General features: G+C 34.9%; 2 protein-coding genes and 1 pseudogene across 7 annotated transcripts; 1 reads left to right on the top strand and 2 right to left on the bottom strand.

The window, feature by feature from the left end:
* The first annotated feature begins 2035 nt into the window (after positions 1 to 2035).
* LOC118054432 (serine carboxypeptidase-like 45) lies at positions 2036 to 5680 on the top strand. Of its 2 annotated transcripts, XM_035066024.2 has the most exons (11): positions 2036 to 2493; positions 2591 to 2692; positions 2800 to 2895; positions 3366 to 3458; positions 3561 to 3640; positions 3823 to 4104; positions 4186 to 4313; positions 4478 to 4570; positions 4679 to 4796; positions 4891 to 5079; positions 5312 to 5680. In XM_035066024.2, exons 1-10 carry the CDS (start codon positions 2244 to 2246, stop codon positions 5038 to 5040), a joined length of 1392 nt encoding a protein of 463 aa, XP_034921915.1. In that variant the 5' UTR covers positions 2036 to 2243; the 3' UTR covers positions 5041 to 5079; positions 5312 to 5680. The 2 variants fall into 2 exon arrangements, with proteins under 2 accessions (XP_034921915.1, XP_034921914.1); XM_035066023.2 differs by lacking the exon at positions 5312 to 5680 and having other exon boundaries at positions 2037 to 2493; positions 4891 to 5223.
* A 2573-nt stretch (positions 5681 to 8253) lies between these two features.
* LOC118054430 (protein NEOXANTHIN-DEFICIENT 1) lies at positions 8254 to 15116 on the bottom strand. Of its 5 annotated transcripts, XM_035066022.2 has the most exons (13): positions 14765 to 15054; positions 14464 to 14622; positions 14140 to 14257; positions 13937 to 14020; positions 13780 to 13843; positions 13542 to 13588; positions 12967 to 13021; positions 10694 to 10732; positions 10077 to 10245; positions 9268 to 9331; positions 9124 to 9180; positions 8541 to 8741; positions 8254 to 8425 (listed from the first exon to the last, which is right to left on the bottom strand). In XM_035066022.2, exons 3-13 carry the CDS (start codon positions 14202 to 14204, stop codon positions 8422 to 8424), a joined length of 849 nt encoding a protein of 282 aa, XP_034921913.1. In that variant the 5' UTR covers positions 14205 to 14257; positions 14464 to 14622; positions 14765 to 15054; the 3' UTR covers positions 8254 to 8421. The 5 variants fall into 5 exon arrangements, 4 of the variants coding, with proteins under 4 accessions (XP_034921913.1, XP_034921909.1, XP_034921912.1 ...); XM_035066018.2 differs by lacking the exon at positions 8254 to 8425 and having other exon boundaries at positions 8446 to 8741; positions 14765 to 15057; XM_035066021.2 differs by lacking the exon at positions 8254 to 8425 and having other exon boundaries at positions 8446 to 8741; positions 9268 to 9325; positions 14765 to 15036.
* Positions 15117 to 15725: 609 nt separating this feature from the next.
* Positions 15726 to 18726, bottom strand: LOC118054559 (pentatricopeptide repeat-containing protein At5g13270, chloroplastic-like; annotated as a pseudogene).
* Between the last annotated feature and the right edge of the window lie 919 nt (positions 18727 to 19645).

Below are 19645 nucleotides of genomic sequence, written 5' to 3'. Positions count from 1 at the left end.
TTGTGATTTATTAAAAAAATCATGTTATGAAAAAAAATATATTTTTATATATTTTAAAAAATAAATATACAAACAAAAAAAAAAACTATTTGGTCGACATGATTGTGTCTCAACATTCGTTGAAAATCTTTTTTCACGTCAAAGATGCATTTTTCCCTGTGTTGGTATGAACATAATTTTATCTTCATATATCATAACGAATGTTCTATACAAATCAAGTAAAATGCCTGAAACACATTCACTCAAGTTTTGTTTTGTGATAAAAAATTCTAAAATTGGATAAACACTATTCATTGTCTGAAATAGAAATTAAGTTAGTAAAATCTAATTTATTTTCCAAAAGAAGAAGAAATGATTGTTAATTTCTTCCGCCACGCAATGAATAAAAGATCGACCTAGATGAACCCTTCTGGTCGGCAACCGGGGTCTTTTTCAGGTAGGGTTTCATATCCATTCTTATAACAAGGTGACGTAGCTGAAGTAGCTCCAGGGAGGAATAAAGATATATAGGGGCAAAAAAAAAAAAAAAAAAGGTTTGTCATAATGCTATCTACTAGCAATCTACTCCTCCTCCACTTTTCCTTCTCAGGGAAGCAATTCTTTATGTTTCGATGGCCCATTTACAGGTCCCATTAATGGCGGAAGCAGAGAGAAAGAAGTCCGGTGAATGAATTGGGTTTGTTGAGTGCCAAGAAAAGACTCTTTTACTTGTACAGAGATCAGACAAAATGAAAGGTTTTAAGACAGGTCAAACAAAGTAAAACACCCCAAAAGATTCTTCTTTACTATGCAGAGAAAATATAAAGTTAGAATATTATTATTATAGCTTCAATTGCTCGTCCAGTACTATAGATGCGGTTTAACTTTCTCTGGATTTTATGTCTCCAGAAAAGGCTCGGACTCGCCAACAGTATCAGAGAAACATGTATGGAGAGATCTGGGCTTGTACTTTGTTTGCATATGATGCAGGCTTGATGACTGGAGCCATTGTTTCTGGGAAAACCAAACTCATGAATAATGATTCTGTCCATCTCTGTTTTTGAATTTTCAAACCATTCTCTTGAGATCGAGCAGATTTGGTTGTATATGAGATACAATCACAGGTGCTGTCATGTTCATCAAAAAATGGCTGCCTGATCTGAAAAAAGAAAAAGAAAAAGATGGCGTGCCAGAAAAAGCTCCTTTATGGTGGAAGCATACTGCGTGGTACCAAAACTGATACTATAATTTATGGTGTTTACGTTGTAATTACTGGATATTTAAATGAGATAGACGCAAATAACATTTTAAATGAGATGGACAGAGAAATTGATGGTTTTTTTATAAATAAAATAATAAAATAGAGCGGGAATACATATAATTTTTATTTTTCTATTTGTGTTTATTTCTCTCCTATGCTGTAAATATTAAGTAAATATAGCTTGAGCATCAATACTGTTTTGGTAAGGTTTTTTGGGGTCATTTCTGGGTTTATAAACCCTAAAAAGAAATATAGTTTTGGTGATTCATGATTTGGGTTTTGGTGGGGTGATATGATGATTCAAATTTTGATTTTTTTTTTAAATTTCTAAAACAGTTGTTTCAGCCTTTTTTTTTGTTAGAATAACTGATCCAAATAATATTATTTTCATAAAAAAATAAGTAAAAAAAAATTACTTATTTTTTATTTTATTTTATTCAAGTCTGAGTTGGTGAATTATTAGGTTGATTCACCGTGTTAATTTAGATTTATGATAATGTTTTTGATAATTGTAGCTTCTGTGATTAAATTCAGGTTTTTAATAAGTTATTTGCGAATGTGTTTGATGAAGGTTTTTTTTTTTTTTTAATTTATTTTTTAAAATTTTTATATTATTTTGATGTTATAATTTTAAAAATAAATATTATTTTAATATATTTTTAAAAAACAAATAGCACTGTTATATCCTCTGTCTTCCAGAGCGCATTCTCTCTTTTCATTTTCACTTGACAGTCACACATCATTTGCTGACTGAAACATCAAGTCAGCACCCATCTGTTTCTGCTCCAGCCCTCTCTTCTCAAAGGGACAAAACTTAATGAGTGCATCTTAAAATTAAAAATAAGAAGAAGAAAAACCCCCAAAACACAGATTCCCCCTTTCTTCTCCCTCTCTTCTCTTTTTATATAATGCCCCCCAATGAGCAATGCCTTAGCTGCCTCTCTCTCTTCTCTTTTTGCACACTCTCTCTCCTTCTAGGTTCTTTGCAATCAAGTGTGAAGCCATGGCTTATGTGTCAAGAGAATTAATGGCATTGCCTCTAGCTTTACTTGTATGCTTTTTCATAGGAGTAGAGTCTAGTTTTTCACAGTTTGACAGAATCACCCAGTTACCTGGTCAACCTCCAGTCTGGTTCCAGCAGTATTCAGGTTATGTGACCGTCGATGAGAAAAAACAAAAAGCACTCTTTTACTACTTTGCTGAAGCTGAACTAGATTGTGCTTCTAAGCCTCTTGTTCTCTGGCTAAATGGAGGTAAAGAAATTCCAGCTTCTATCCCACTAATTCCATGCAAAAGATTAGAGTTTTCTGTTGGGCTTTGGTTCTCAATTTGTTTCATTGTTGTTTGCAGGGCCAGGTTGCTCTTCCTTGGGAGTTGGGGCATTTTCTGAGAATGGACCGTTTAGGCCTAGTGGGGAGGTGTTGGTCAAGAACCAGTATAGCTGGAATAGAGGTAAACAAAGTGCAAATGTTTATATTACAATATGATATTGATTTTGTTCTTTGCATTAAACAATACACAACGTGCTGATCTTAGAGTAAATAATCATTATATCGCAGAAGCCAATATATTGTATTTGGAGACACCAATTGGAGTTGGGTTCTCTTACTCTACTAATGCTTCTTCATATGAAGGTGTCAATGACAAGATCACTGGTATGTTTCCACCAAGTTCTTGATTCTTCTTTCCTTGTCTGTTAAGTGTAATTGGTCTATCAAATCCATAATGTTTATATTACTTTCTCATTTTTACGTTTAAATCTCGCTAAAGAGAAGGGAAACAAAAACTTTCTATTCAAATTTTTTTGATTTGCACAAGAAACAGAATTTCTGCACCAAAGATTCAAAGTCAACTTCTTTTCTTTCTTTTGTAGTCTCAATTTATTTCTCGCTCTGGGTTTTCTTTTTTTCTTCTTGTTGTTTTCTATTTGTTTTTCTAAGTCATTTGAGTTCTTTGTAAGAATTTTATTCTCATCTCACTATGTCATAGCACTGTATAATTTCTTTTTTTGTTTTACGGATATGCTTATTTTTTAATCGTTTACATTCTGGGTTGACAAAGGATGACCTTTATAGACATTTTACCTCTCATTTTGAAGCTATTTTTGTTTTTGTTACCTATATAGCTAGGGACAACCTGGTGTTCCTGCAGAAATGGTTTGTCAATTTTCCACATTACAGAAACAGAAGTTTGTTCATTACAGGAGAAAGCTATGCTGGTATTATTTTCATGCTCAAGGCAAAACTTTTTTTTTCTTCAGTCAAAACAGGTTAGAAATAAATGGGGTTTAATCTTATACTTCAATCCTATTCATGATTAGGTCACTATGTGCCCCAGCTGGCAGATCTCATGCTTCAATTCAACAGAAAGGAGAAACTGTTCAATTTGAAAGGAATTGCTGTGAGTAGTAATAAGAAAAATTTCTCCCTCCATTCTGTCAGTAATTCTGTTTTTTTTTTTTTTTTTTCTCGTTTGTATTTGTCAAACCAAATCTCCTCTTCTGTTAAAAGAGTTATTTTTTGTTTTTGATAATTCTATTATTCTTTTTTATTTTCAATTAATCAAAACCTTTTAAATTGCAGATGGGGAATCCAGTTTTAGAGTACGCCACAGACTTCAATTCGAGGGCCGAGTTCTTCTGGTCTCATGGATTGATATCAGACACAACATACAAAATGTTCACTACAGTTTGTAACTACTCGCGATATGTAAGCGAATACTACAGAGGTTCACTTTCTCCTCAATGTTCAACAGTGATGAGTCAAGTGACAAGAGAAACCAGTAGATTTGTTGACAAGTATGATGTTACCCTCGATGTCTGTATATCATCAGCTCTCTCACAGACAAAAATCCTTAGCCCCCAGGTCAGCAAAATCTATCATTTTTCAACTGCAAAAATTGTTTGAGTTGACTCGCTGACTGTTCAATTTGTTCAATCTGATCAGCAACAACTTGGAGACAATATAGATGTATGTGTGGAAGATGAGACAGTTAATTATCTCAACAGGCCAGATGTGCAGAAGGCTCTCCATGCACGTCTTGTTGGAGTCCGTCGATGGGATGTTTGCAGCAAGTAATTCTCTATCACAGAAATGAGTTTCAGTATGATGTGCTAATGTGAAAGCAGCCAACAAGAAACTTCCAATTTTAGAATTTCATGGAAAAATCAATGAGATGACAGAAGCATTTCTCGTTTATTTTTCTAAAGTGTTTGATAATTTTGCTCTCACTGTTCAGCATTCTTGATTACGAGCTCCTTGACGTGGAGATACCAACAATCACTATTGTAGGCAGACTCATTAAGGCAGGAATTCCGGTCTTGGTTTATAGGTAACTCACCACCTTGTTAGTCTGCTATGTTCTGTTTGTGAAGTTGGAGAATGGAATTTAGTCAAGGTTGATCATAGAAATCATGAGACATTTGTTCTTAAAATACAGTGGAGACCAAGATTCTGTCATCCCACTGACCGGAAGCCGAACACTAGTTCACGGACTGGCAGAGGAATTGGGACTGCAAACCACAGTGCCTTACCGAGTTTGGTTTGAAGGGCAGCAGGTAACTGTCACGTTTGAAGATTGATTACAATTTAAGAATTTGCTAGGTTATTTGTTTTAACTGGATAGTATTTGATTGGTTTTCTTACCTTCAGGTTGGTGGGTGGACTCAAGTTTATGGTAATATCCTATCCTTCGCCACCATCAGAGGAGCATCCCATGAAGCTCCATTTTCACAGCCTGAAAGATCGCTAGTTCTGTTCAAGGCATTCTTGGGAGGCCAGCCTCTACCAGAAGCTTTCTGATCTGCAGATCACTTCATTACAGGAAATACATATTCAATTGTAAGTAGACAAGGGATTGCTATTGCAAAAGGCAGTTCTCAATTGCCCGAGAATGAGAATTGCACTGGACTGTTTGTTTCTTTGGTTTCTATTTTTGTAAAGAACTCGAGTAAAGAAAGAACCTGCCTTGTTTTGTGTTTTGAACTTGACTTGGCTAGCTTGTCAACCCAAAACTTTATCGAAGTTATTCTGAAACAATGGTTTTCTTGCACATAAAAATGCTTCCCTTCAGAATGAATATCTACAGAATTTACATAGAACGGCATGATAAAGCAGTACACAATCCACAGATCAGGACAATACTCCATGAAACTTGTCCAAAATGTTGACCATGGAGGCTGTTTGATGTTTTTTTCAACACGACAACAAAACTATCTGTAGTGTTTTCAACGGGAAATAGTACACGCATGGTCAAGAGGAAACTCCAGGAGGTTTTGCAATGGAGTCTTTAGACTGCCGGGGACATCTACGGCAGGGGGGCGTCGAGCTGCATCTTCATAAAAGCTGCAATGCAAAGCTAGTACCTTCCTATGTGCATTTTAATTAACAATTAACCGCACTTTATTGATGTTCCTTTTATAAATGACTTTGCTATGAGGTATGGACTATCTGTTCAGACTTCACAGAGAGGCCCCATGCATTTAATTATGAAAAACAAGGGTTTCTTTCAAATAATTGAAACATGCCCTACAATCTGGTGGCTGCTATAATAGCTTCAATTTCTTACGAAAAAGCAAATAAAATATTTTTTCATACATAATTCAGTGAAAGATAATATAAATTGGATCCAATAAAGTTGCGTGAAGAGAAGATCTTACAGCTAGCATGTAAGAAAAGATTAAAAACAAGTTGCGGATGTAGAAACATAATAATCTAAACACTGAATTTATCCATGAGAAGGGTACATATATAAATTACATGCTTCAAGTCAGGATGGGATCTTGAATTTAAGAATCTGGACCATTGGATCATGGGCGAGTAGGTTGATGATCAATTATGCTAATAATTATACATGTATATTACTAAAACTTAATGCTTTCATGTGCGTATTGATCTTGGTATGCTCACAAAAATATTTAAGTTAATAAAAGAATATAAATGTCTGAATCCCATTATTTCTAAACAATTTTTTTTTTATAAAGTTAACCTTTAGTTTAAATAGATTTAATCAAGTTAATTGAATTTTAATAAATTAATTTTTATTCAATTCAATTTTAATTCTAATAGAACATTCAGATTTGAAAACGTGATTATATCCGTATTTTTAAAAAATATAAATATTTTAATATGTTTTACATTTTAAAAAAAAACTATAACAATAACATTTTACAAATCCACGTGAAGTTCGTTGCTCGATGCCTTTGTAGCGGCGAACACGTATGTCACGCTGCGAAAACTCATTGGCAGCAAGCAAGCATTCATTCAATTCGGGAGCTGCTCCTCGATTCAAGGTGTATCGAGACCCCGTAGGCCGTAACTCGACGCCTAAAAAAACTAGCTATACTTTAAGGGGAAAACTCATTCACAGCAAGCATTCATACTTCTAGCTGTACTTTTTAGATACAAACTAGCTATCTGAACCGTGGGTAGTTTTTTTTTTTTTTTAATAAAAAAAATTTAGATATGTAGGTTTCTTGATATCTTTTTTTTTTATCCATAAAAAGATATATTATAAATAAATTTTTTATGTAAATATATAATTAAATAAATTGATAAATATATGTAAAAATAAATGTAAAAAAAAAGTCACAATAATTATAAAAAAAATCAAAAAAAAAAAAAATCAAGAGATCAATGTAATTAAAATATTTGATGTTGTAATATGAGACATTTACTGGTTGTGTTTAACGAATTTATTTATTAAATTTATTTTTTTATTTAATCAAACAATAATAAAAATAGACACATACATGAAATTGATTGAATAACATAAAAAAAGAATAAAAAAAATTATGCAAGACTGCACATATTATAAATATTATCTAAAAAAAATATTTTTTGAAACTACCATTGACACACGTGCCATTAAAAAAGCGCATGTGCTGGCATGTGGAGAGCACGCACCAACAATTTTTTTGAATATTTATATTAATTATTCAAAATAAAAGGACCAAAATTCCATCAATTAATGTGAAATTATATAAAAAAAACACCACTATAAAAGGATGAAAAAGCTCTTAAACACGACTTATTTTTTCTTGAATCCAAGGGCAAAAATGTCTTTTTATTATTTTAAAAAATAAAAAGACAAAAACACCCTTAATCAACCCTTTTATATATTTTTTTACTCGAAGGACCATTTAGTCATTTCACTATTTTTAAAAAATTAAAAAGATACATATACCTCTTATCAATTCCTTAATGATAGATGAGCTATTTGGAAAGGTTAAATTACCCCCAACCCCAACAACTTTTTTTTTTTTTTTTTTCAAAAAAACAAAAATATAATTTTAGTACAGCAATGAGCCAATGAATAGTTTTTTGTGTTTATATCTACAATAACTTCCCTGCACGTTTAGAGTTTTGCTAATGTAATATCAAACATTTAATATAATTGTTGTGGGAAATCTAATTAGTAGTATTTTGATCTATCTAAATAACAAAGCTAGATTATATATGGAATAGAAATGACAATTTATGGAATAAGAATAACATTATTGAATTATATCACTTTTATTGTATGATGCGCTTTGATAGTTCGGCTTAGGTGTTCAGGTTTTAGATCATCAACTATCTCATTCTGGAAAAAAGATGTTCGAAATTTCAAAACCGGTCCAAGATTTTGCTATCTCATTTCGTTCTAGAAAAAGCATTTCGAGGCAATGCCTCTAGAGAAAGCAAAGCACTTGGATAGTTTGGCCAAGTGCACTCGTACGTGGGGCATCCCCTTTTTTTTTTTTTTTTTTTCTTTTTTCTTCCTCCTCCTTGGTCTCACTTTCAAACTCCCATTTGAGAGGGAAAAAAGGGTCCCTAGTAACTTCTGCGTGAAGAGCTAGAGCTCGGCACAATTTACCATTTCTTTGCTCTTCCTTTTATTTCTTTATTTTCTTTTCTCATTAACTCATAGCGTGATTCCTTAAATAGGGCAAATAACTCTCCTAGTAAAGTAATATTCTATCTAGAAGAGAATAGTGCAAAAGCATCCTCATTTAGCTTGCTTTGTGCATCCTTCACTAATGAGAATTCCAATCTACTTGTGATCTTCTTTTTTATTAAACCATCACACTAAGATAGTTCTTCGGAAAAGCAATCATGGATTTGCTTGGCCTCATAAGTAAACATCCTAGCTCTGCCAGACTCCCATTGTTTACAGTAATGACTATTTGCCACTTCCACTACTGATCATCTACCAACAAAAAAAAAAAAAGAGTAAAAACCAATACAAATTGGCATTGATTACAAATATCAACGAATTTTTCGAACAATAATAATGCCCTTAATCCGTGACTGTAGTTGCAAACCTGCTTGTAGAATGCTGGGAAACTACAACTGGGGCTTCAACCTGCATACTTAAGCAACTGAACTCTAAAGCTAGTATTGGTTTTGACAACATCACAGATATGGTCAGGTTCTGTCTCTCATGCTCACTCAATGACTCTTCAGCGTCTTGCTTTGATGTTAGAGATGGCCTTGATACTTTTGCTGCCCTCACTGCTCGTACTCTATCAGAAAAACAGTGCAATCAAAAGGTGTCCATTCGAAATCAAAAACACTGGCGTCATCTTCACAGATATTTTTCCGTGAACTTTTTCTACAGATGAAGTGATCGTTTTTTTTATACTCAGAGGAGCTGTGTGAGAAAATCTCTTATTCAACATGGGCCAATCAATGTATGGAACAAGATGCTCTGGAGTTCTCCATTCTTTTAAAGCAAACATGAGTGATTACTTTTTAGGATGATCAGAGCAACTGGAATCCAGTTGTGTTCGATTCCAAGTATGCTTTTGTTGTTACTAGACGAGGACCTACTCAGCCAAATTCTGTTCTCTCTCCAAAGCATATCCAATATATAAGTTTAACAAGTGCAAGAGTATAGATGTATACCTGCATTCAATATTGCAAGAATATTTCAAAAGGCTTGGGTTATACTCTGTACGTCCACTGCAATTTCACAGCATATAGAAGCTATGAGATGACATGCTCATAGCGCATGGCGATTTTTAAACGCCAGTTCAGATGAATATTTACCTGAAACTTGGTAGCGACATTTTTATTGCTGGCCCCTTCCATTTGTCGAATTTCATCCCTGGAACTACCATCAATAAGTCCATAACCAAGACAAGAAATAATCAATCACAAAAATCATAGTAAAAACTAAAATATAAGAAAACCAAAGAACGGGGATATCAGTTATGCGAGGACAGTGATTCCCCTTTCGTATTGGGTCAAGCTCTGGGAGCAAGTAAGCTTCCAAGAGGACATAAAAGCTCTTATACATAGAACTCCACAGCCAACCAGAGAGAAATGATGTTATTTTCCTAGGAGGAACTCAAAAACTTGCGATGAGAATAATGTTGCCTGACAAGAAGTGGTTAATATCCTAGTTGTGTCATTTTCTACATTGATGCTTCTATAAGCCAGGGCCATTTTCCTGAACTTCTTAATGTGAACAGAAGCTATCTATGGATAGGGTCAAACTTACAAGCTAGCAAAACGACTGAACAGAGAAAACCAGCCTATGCCAAGATTACATCACTTAGAAGAAGCCTCCAAGCTTACAACAGGCACCAGATTCAAACTACGTAGGTAAGAAACAGTCACTTGTATGATACATCCACGTGAACACAACTGAAAGATAAACAATTCTTCACGCAACAGCAAAGATCGAGCAAGTGCCTCCAACTTGACAAGAAAAATTGAAAAGGTTTTAAAAATTTATGGCATTGACAGGAACTTCGAACAAAAAGGGTTGTTTATGGAAAAATACCTACTTGTACTAACAACAGCCACTTAATTTTGGCTGTAGCTAGAAATAATTATGACTGTAGCATACTCACCAACAGCCGTAAGGTTGATGTTGCAGATATCAGTTGTGGAACGATCATTAGTTTCAGTTACTAGAACATCCATGCAGCTCTTTGTACTAGAACTTGCCGTGCCCAAACCAATCTTGTCAAGAAAGCCACTAAATTTGCTCTTTCTTTGCCTTGGAACTGCTGTGATTTTCTGTTTCAAAAGAGCAAATTATAAACATAAAACAAGTTTCGCATTTGCTGAAACATTGATGTAAACTTCTCATGGAATTTGCAGCGGTTCTTGCATTACTTTGATTCAAATGAAGGTATAACCATGATCCATCGTAGAAGATAATGTATGGCACAACTGAATGCTTTCCTACATTGGGGGATAGCACCATCCTAAGCAATATAATCTAACGAGGCATTATTTCAAGTATAATTCACTGTCATCAACTAGCATGCACACCGGGTTAATTATTAGCACAGAGCTATCAACTGTTCAAAATTATGAAATTTCCTGCATGCTAAGAAGGATTTTTTTAAATTAAATAAAATTCACTAGAGCAATGAGCAATTCTTTTTCTAATTTTCTTTGTTCTTTTACATTGAAAATGAAAGTATAACTGCAGAAAATATGTACACAGAACAAGAATCACCTTGGAAAACTTGGCAACTTGACTGGGAAGCCCTACCTCCTGCAAGAGAACGTGAAAGAAAGATTAGAGATATGACAAAACTTTCTTTCAATTGCCAGCAGCTAAGTGGCAAAGAAGCACCATGATCATGCATAATGTCACAACATCAACTCACCAGGGCTGAGTCAGTTGTAGCTTTAGGGAATATGCAAGCAGGCGAGTTTTATCTTCTACGTGCTCACAAAAACTAAAGACTTTTTTTTTTTTCAAAAACCATGCAAATCAAGCAATAACACAAAATAAAAGGGATACAAAAACTTGAAGCAATTCGGAAAATCTTCTTCTATAAAAACTTTGCTAGCAAATATTGGAGATTATATCCACGAATCCAGCACACACAAATATGTCACTATACAAAACTCGGTTACACCCAAGAAAATTCTCACAAAAAATATGCCATTCTTATTGATTTCTTCACAGCCTACACAAAAACAACACAGCTAGGACTTCATAAATAATCTCGTGACTTCCTCATTTTCAGCTTACACACACACACACACATAGAGAGAGAGAGGGAGAGGGGTAGGGGTAGGGGTAGGTTGCTACAAAATCAATAATAACTAGAAAAAGTTTTACTTTCCAAATCACAACAATTGTTTATTTCCTCTTTCTACAAAGATTCCGTTGTTCAGTTGAAGCCATATTTTAACAAATCTACACCTTCGCTCGTATCTTGCAAGTTCCTTCACGTGAAAATCTTCTATAGTACCATTAAACATCAAAGCCAAACTAACTATCTTCTTGGATGCAATTGAACATTAATCACTGTCAAATCACCACAGCTAAGCACCTATAACCACGAGAATCAAGTTGTTTAATTGGAATTTAACTCTTTTAAGTTTTGGTACGTGCAAGCATCTTCATTGTACCATCATGCATCTTAATTTTAACACTGCCAATCCCAGTAACTTCACTTTCATACCATCTACTAGTGCTACAGAATCTCCATCATATTCTTTAATTAAAGATATCAAACCATTCTTTCTTCGAACAAATATGAACGATGCATGCAGAATCTAAAATTCATGAATTTTTCAAAACTTCCGCACCTTTATGAACCATGAGAACATCATCATCGATCATTGCTCTCATCTTTCATGGCAATCGCAGCATCTCTTACTTACTTCTTGTGACCTAGCTTCAATTCTCATAGGTCGGCTTTCATCTTCTCACAGTGATACTGAATATATTCATGACAATAAAGGAATTCCTATTATCAGAATGTGCTACAAGAGCACCACCTTCATTGTCACCACCCCCATTAATATGCTTGTTAATTTTTTCTTTGAACTACAAAGCTACTTTAACTTCCTCGACTGAAATTATATCTCAACCAGATAAAAAAAAAAAAAAAGCGTCTCTGAGATACCTGTTTGAATCTGGCAGGGAGCACAACAATACAAGGACTTCATCTTCCCTTTCAACCGTAACATCAATTGACCTCAAATCCACAACAATTGAATTAAATTCATCAAGATGAGTCTTAATTGATGCACCTTCTTCCATCCATAACATAAACAAACAGTGTTTCAAATACAAATTATTTGTAAGGGATTTCATCATGCATAAAGACTCCAACTTAAGCCATAAACTAGCAGCAATCTTTTCACTATGAACCTCATCAGATAAACAAATACGGATAGTTGGCAAGGCTCTTTCGTCCATATGTATCCTTTGGTCATCCATCATCTTTGTAGGCATTTTCTCCATACCTAGCAATGACTTTTGCAACCTTTGTTGTGTCACACGCATCTACATTTGTCATAATTCAAAAGTTTTTCTTCCTTATTAGGACACTTGTTTTTTCCCTTTTCAACAAGAATCTCATCACTCAATTTGAACTGTATTTTTACTAAAAGAAAGAGCAATTTGCATCCAAATGTCTATCTTGCAATTAATTATTTTTGGTTCCTTTAGGCCTCAAAGATGTGTCCATGCTCTTAATGCATTGGCAAGAATCTCATCATTCAATTTGAACTGTATTTTTACTAAAAGAAAGAGCAATTTGCATCCAAATGTCTATCTTGCATTTAATTATTTTTGGTTCCTTTTGGCCTCAAAGATGTGTCAATGCTCTTAATGCAATTTCTTTCAAATTACTTATCATCTCACCCTAGCAAATAGAGACCAGCATCTTTCAATCTATTCAAACAGTAAGGCCATAAGTTAACGGAATTCATTTATATTAAAATATTAAAATTCATAATTCCACAAGAAATTTGTTGACCTCCCACCTTTCGTCCATGATCACAAGCATCACCACTGTTTACAAGCACCCTGGCTGCCCATCTGTCGAGACAAGAAAAAAAAAGGCTTCTAAAATAGTTTAAATTGCGTTGATAGCTTCTAATATATGATGTCAAAGACTTGAAACAATCTTAGAAATGTGAAAAAGCAAACTGCTAATATCTTGAATCGTCTTTAGGCCCACTGTATTGAAAACCAGGTGCTTCGGTTCAGCTTGAAAAACATGTCTTTGGGATGCTATCTGAACAGAGTACAGCAACTTGACCAGTTGCTCAGGCCACTTGACGAAAAATATACAACAATTATGATGCCTTTAGTTGATTCCTATAATAATAATATTGTTAAGACACTACAGGGGACATGCATGTTTCAAAGTTGACCGGCCCAATATAGCTCAAAAGGTTGTTATGATTGCCTTTATGGAACTGAGATGGAAAAACCAAAATCAAGATTCATCTGCTCCGGGCCTTGCTACTTTTTTTACAAGCACAAAAAGATTCCTTGTCCACATTCACTTACAGTATATTATTAAGAACAAGAAGGGATGGGATGCTAAACTTACGCACAAGATGTTGGGGGGTTCCACACTGTTCCTGCAATCACCACAAGCTGCAGAAAGGGGGGAAACCAAAAGAAAAGAAAATTAAAACTTTCTTCCATTTCTGCCGGTGCTCAATGAATCAAGCAAGTGCCTACAACTTTTCCCTTCTAGCTCATTGAGTCATGCCATAGAAGAAATGTATGACCATAAAACCAAATCAATAAGTTTCTTAAGCAAACAATTGTGAAGATCATAGAACCTCATCAAAAACCCCAGCTGGACTGTCTTCATAGCTAGCAAGAAAAAAACCTCCAAGAGTGTATCTGCAGTGTGAATTAACAGTGAAAATTGGAAATCTTGAAACCCAACACTTTCCCTTTAAAGTTCAAACAACATTTACAACAAACAAACATTACCCAAATGCTTCAACTAATCTGAACTCTTTCGGAATGAATGCTCGAGCAGTTTCGGATTTAACAAGATGAAGCTGGTACAAGGCACTGAAATGGGAATCACACCTTTCATTAAACAATATTTATAAACGGGAATGATGTAAATCATACCAGTCACAGAAATAGACCAAAAAAAAAAACTAAATTAAGACTTGCTGGATACGTGCCTGCCTTTAAATAGCCAAGGAGGCTTGCCATAGCCTGAGGAACATTTTGTTTCTGCAACTTCCATTTCAGATAGGCTCAAAACAGCCAAGATTTGGAGATGCCAATAGTCTAATTGAACTGCATGAAAAATACGGCAAACGAAATTTAACGAAGTTGTATTGTTTAATTTTATTGAAATGAAATTCTAAAAACCGTAAAAAATCTGAATTGGAATAGGACTACATTTCCCTGAGTATCATAGCATACAATGATTGAAGACAAGTCATTAGATACATGGAAGACACAGACATGCAAACTGTCGAAATGTTAAACAGAAAACTTACTTGTTTCCTTGCTTTTTGGACAAAACAGGTCTCGATGAGCATACTAAAGCAGATAAATCTTTCCACCACCTTTAAATGGCATTTGTTTTTTTATGTTCATCTTTTATCAACCTCCATATTACATGACAATTCACGGAACTATTCGAATCTGAGAGATACCTGATGTTTCAACATTAGCAATTCAGTAAAAGAACATGCATATATGCTAAAAAAGAAAACTGAAATCACCCAAAACAAATGAGCATACTAAATAAATAAAGGGAAGAAAAAAATGAAGAGACGCAGAGTAAGTAAAACCCACCTTCCCTTTACTTGATGAAGTGTCCAGAGTGGAGAGGAGAGACAGAGTGTCTAGCTTAGTGCTTACAGGCAGCTAGCTAGGATTTCAGTGCAAATAGCGTGCGAGAGTGTGATGAGAAGGACAGGGTATGGGGTAAGCAATCAGCAGTACGAGCAGAAGTGGATAGGATTTTATCCATTCATTAATAATGAGCTTTAAGGCGCCAACTGAATTTAACAATACCATGCCATCATCTGCCTCTGTTTTAACTCGACCACTACTTTCTTTTGTTTGTTTCTTTCGTTAAATTTATGGTCTATTCTTCTTCTTCTTTTCTTCATCCAATAACTGTTTCTTCGATTGCTTTCACGGTATAATAATGACGCCACGCAGCCATGTGGATTCATGTCTTTTATGCATAAAAAGGCTGCTTAAACATCTAACTACAAAACATCTTGCAACTCTGTATATCTTCACGAATTAAGATTAATTGTACCGAAGATATTGGACGTGCGTATATTGTGTTGATAGAATATCTCGACTAAATGAATAATCTATGATGTTTCACTCAACGAAACACTCCTATGATGCAGCATAATCTCGGCAACAGTCTATTAATTTTATTGACATGTTAATTTTGGTGAATGGATCGTTTCCGAAGTGAATAAGCTACTTGGGACTCGATTGCAAAAAAACAAAAAATAGCCTTCCTGTGTTGCAAAAGTTGGTTTATTTTTCTCAGGTGAATTCCTATTGTATCATCCAACCATAAAAGGAGGAGGAAAAAACCTACCTGCTATACATGGGATGATATTAAAGTGGTTAAAAATATGTTTTTTTTAGTAGATAAATACATAAAATAAAGCCCTTTTGATTATGTAATTGAAAACTCTTTCTCTAAAGTTTCATTATCGAAAAATATTAAAAAATATATTAATCTTAACTTAAATATGTTCTAAAAGTATAAATAATTTAGTAGAAAGAATAAATAATTGTACCACTTATCGCGTTTTATCCAATATTGAATAAATAATCAATCAAGTTGCCAAAGCAACCATACGGAAGTTTAGTATGAACAGCAGCATCACACGGTGCCATATGGACCCCCAAAAAAGCATAATCACACATAATATAATCAAATCTATCGCAGTCATGAACAGAAAATCCCCAAGTTTGCAGCTTGCTTGTATTTGATACCCTCAAACGTGGCAGCTCACAAAGCCTCACCTTTACACTGTACATTCGTACTTTATAGCCCCACCAAAAAATAATAGCATAGTAGAGGTAATTTCGCATCATCATTTGCAAGTGCACCAATCTGTCACTGATGACCTTGTATAAACTATTCTCATACCATGATTGGTTCATATTGCACTTGCGAGAAATGACGGGGCTGCAGTAGCAAAATCCATGTGGTAACAGATCTTGTCAAGCAAGTCATGCGTGCACTCGTGGCAGCAGTGCAGAGCACACAACTCTGTTTCACTTTCCTACTCTCCATGCATTATGAGACGAATGAATCTGTTGTGATGCAACGTTGTGTAGGATCACCGGTAGTCATTGCAAGAACAGTCCCCTAACTTGAAGTGATGGAAACTGAAAGAATCTCTAACGATGATTTCACGTCCTGTGATCAACGACACTTGTTTACCAAAATCATGGCAGTCCTTGCAAGCCCTGAGGTTCTTGAAAAGAACAACAGGAGCATTACTTGGTGTAGATATGAGACCAAATGCTATTGCAAATCTCTCACTATGGACTAGAGGCTGTTCTTTCCTCCCTGGCAAACTATCTGATACACCTCTCAAAAGGTCAGTTTCATCTTTATAACAGAATCATTCAATGCTTCCAGCTTCCAATTTTGAATAGGTATCTTCCGTCAGAGGGTGGTGCTTATCGCCCTCTATAAACTGGAGCACTTTACCCATTACAGTAATCCAACTGCAGCTAACCTCCTTCCTCAAACTTCTTTGTGTCATCATCTTTCTAACACTAGCTGCTTCTTTCCATTTCCTAAATGAAACATACAGGTTAAACACAAGAATATATAACCTGAAGTATCCTCTAGTTACAGTTGAAAGAGGTTTTCAGCTGCAAGTTCCCCAATCTCAAGATTCCTATTGGTTCAGCACCCACCCAACAAATATTTCCAACTCTTTGCATGTGATGAAAATGGCACACTCCTTATTAGTTCAAGTGCTTCTTGCAGAAAACCAGCTCGGGAATATATACCAACCATACAATCATAATGATCAACAGTTGGAACAACACCGTACTCGCTACTCATCAACTCCAAATCTTGTCTGCCCTCCGTGACCAGAGCCGAATGACTACAAGCAGTTAAAACAGCAATAAATGTAACTTCGTTTGATCTAACACCACAATACTGTATCCTTTTGAAATGCTTTGGAGCTTCAGCAGCCTTACCTTGACAAGCATAACCAGCAATTATAGCAGTCCAAGCCATTGCCCCGGGTACATCTATTGATTCAAAGACTCGAGTGGCATAATCTAATCTGCCACAACTTGAAAACATGGTAATCATTGCACTCTTTCCATGTTGATATGCAATTAGAGTGCTTTTTATTGCATCTGCATGAGCTTGGGCACCACTGTTGAAATCTGTGAGTGCAGAGCATGCTTGGAAAATGCTTGTATAAGTGAAGGAATTTATATCCACACTTCTAGTCCTCCATGATTCAAAAGTTTCGAGAGCTTCCTCAAATTCACACATTTGGCAATAACCAGTGTTCAAAGCACTCCAAGAAACATCATCGGTTCATTGATACACTCAAATGCTTTAGAAGCATATTTCTAACTTGGAACATTTAACATACAAGTCCACAAGAGGAGTTCCCAAAGAAATTTCAAATTCCAACCCAAGTTTAAGAGTATGACCATGAATTTGCCTCCCAAAAACTCAACTCCTCTAGGCCAGCACACGCTTTTCGAACAATCGAGAACACATGCTCCTCCAATTCAACACCTTGATTGACCATCTTAGCAAACAAAGCCAAAGCATCCATTTGCCTCTCAGCTTGAGTGTACCCCACCATTAACCCAGTCCAAGTTAATGCATTCTTTTCACTCACTTTGTTGAAAACAAGCTCAGCTCCCTCTGACCAACCACATTTCAAGTGCGCATCATTGCATAACCTACTAACCTACTTCTTATAGCATGAGAATGTATCATCTATTTACCAATCTCCAAATTGAAAGGATTTAGCAAAGACCGTAAAAGCCCATTATAAGTGGACCCATTCGGTTAGCTTTAGCTTTATCAAAAACATCATTTTCAGCATAAGCTGATATAATGGTATTCCAAGAAACCAGATTCCTTTCACTCATTTCATCAAACACCTTTTGTGCGTCAACTAAGCTTCCACGTTCACAAACATTGACAGCACTAGATTCTCGGCTAACCCAAATGGGACTTTCACTGTTCTTTGTATTACTTCATGAATCAATCTCCCATCCAATAAAGTTTAAACTTTCCACACGCTTCCAACAAGCATCGATAAGAACGAGGGCTGACAGAAATACCAGCCTCCTCCATTTGTTTGAGAAATTCACGAGCTTCCTTGAGCTTTCCCTCTTTAGATAGAGAAATCAAGTGGACACTCTCAATTTGAGCTTTGTTATTATTTTCATGGGTTTTGAGTGAAGGAGGAATTGATTTTAGAGAGACCATGATGGCATTTGAGTAAATTTTGCTGCAGCTTTTATTTTTAGTGGAATCTTGTCATGAGCTATGATTAGTGGCTAAGGATTGAGAAATGGCGCTGCGAAACAGTAGTGGACAATCATTGAATACAGGGAATGTTCAGAAACTTTGAATTTTTGGATAATAAAAATATGTGAAGAACTCTTGTTAAAATAAGTTGTTATCGCTATACAGGAGCTGAAGAAGATGTATTGACGAAAGAAGGACAAAACAGCCGTAGCTTGTGTAATAACAATGCGATGAACGACAAGTTGCTCATACAGGATTTTTTTTTTTTTTTTTCTTAATGGCCGTTTAATTTCATACCGGTTTCTATTTTTTATTGTTTTTTTTTAATTTTTTGAACTAGAAATAGAAATATAAAGTTTTTTTAAAAAAAATGGAATATGCAATCACAATCTGCATCCACTATAACAACTTTTGAAAATCATTCTGCTCTGGCATGAATCAAGAGGGCTAGGGCCTTGGCTTGGGTGCCCTAGCCCCAAGGTTACAAATTTCTGCCCCTCCCTGTTCTTTATTATAGCATATTTCGTCCATTTTTTTCCGAAAAATTTATTTAACCCCTAAAAAATGAAAAATCGATTCCTTTGTTTCAGAAGATTTTTACTTTTATCGAGATTTTCTCTTGTTAGTTCAAAAGAAGAAGAGGAAGAAGACATTTTTTTTCTTAATAAGTTTAACATATAAAAACTTAACTCTCCTCTTGATTGACTACCAATTTAGTCCTTTTTTTCTAGCAAAAAAATGTTTTATCCATGAAAAAGTAAAAACAATGTTTATTTATGTTCATGCATAAAAAAATAACTTCATATATATATGAAACACATTTTCTCTATTTCCTAGCAAGAAAAGAATTTTTAGCATAACAACAAACCCATTTATGTTTCTAAACACTCATTGAAAGAAAAATATAACTTTATATTTTTTTTTTTGTAGTACGATACATTTGATATTAGTTTCATTACATCAGATGACTTAACAGGTTTCATAGCTTAATATAAGTAAAACTATGTGTGCTTATTAAAGAATTCATTTGATGGCTTGAAGCAGTTATTGAGACAATGGTATAAAAGGTTTGATATTTTATGCTTGAACATGGTTACTTTAAAAGTGACTATGATAGATGTGTGTATTTGAGAAAGCTCTCAAATGATTTATTTATGTATTTGTTGTAT

The sequence above is a fragment of the Populus alba genome, chromosome 3 (assembly GCF_005239225.2).
Source record: "Populus alba chromosome 3, ASM523922v2, whole genome shotgun sequence".
NCBI classification, from domain to species: domain Eukaryota; kingdom Viridiplantae; phylum Streptophyta; class Magnoliopsida; order Malpighiales; family Salicaceae; genus Populus; species Populus alba.
Note: the sequence above shows the minus strand (reverse complement) of the source record. Positions and strands in the feature narration are given on the sequence as shown.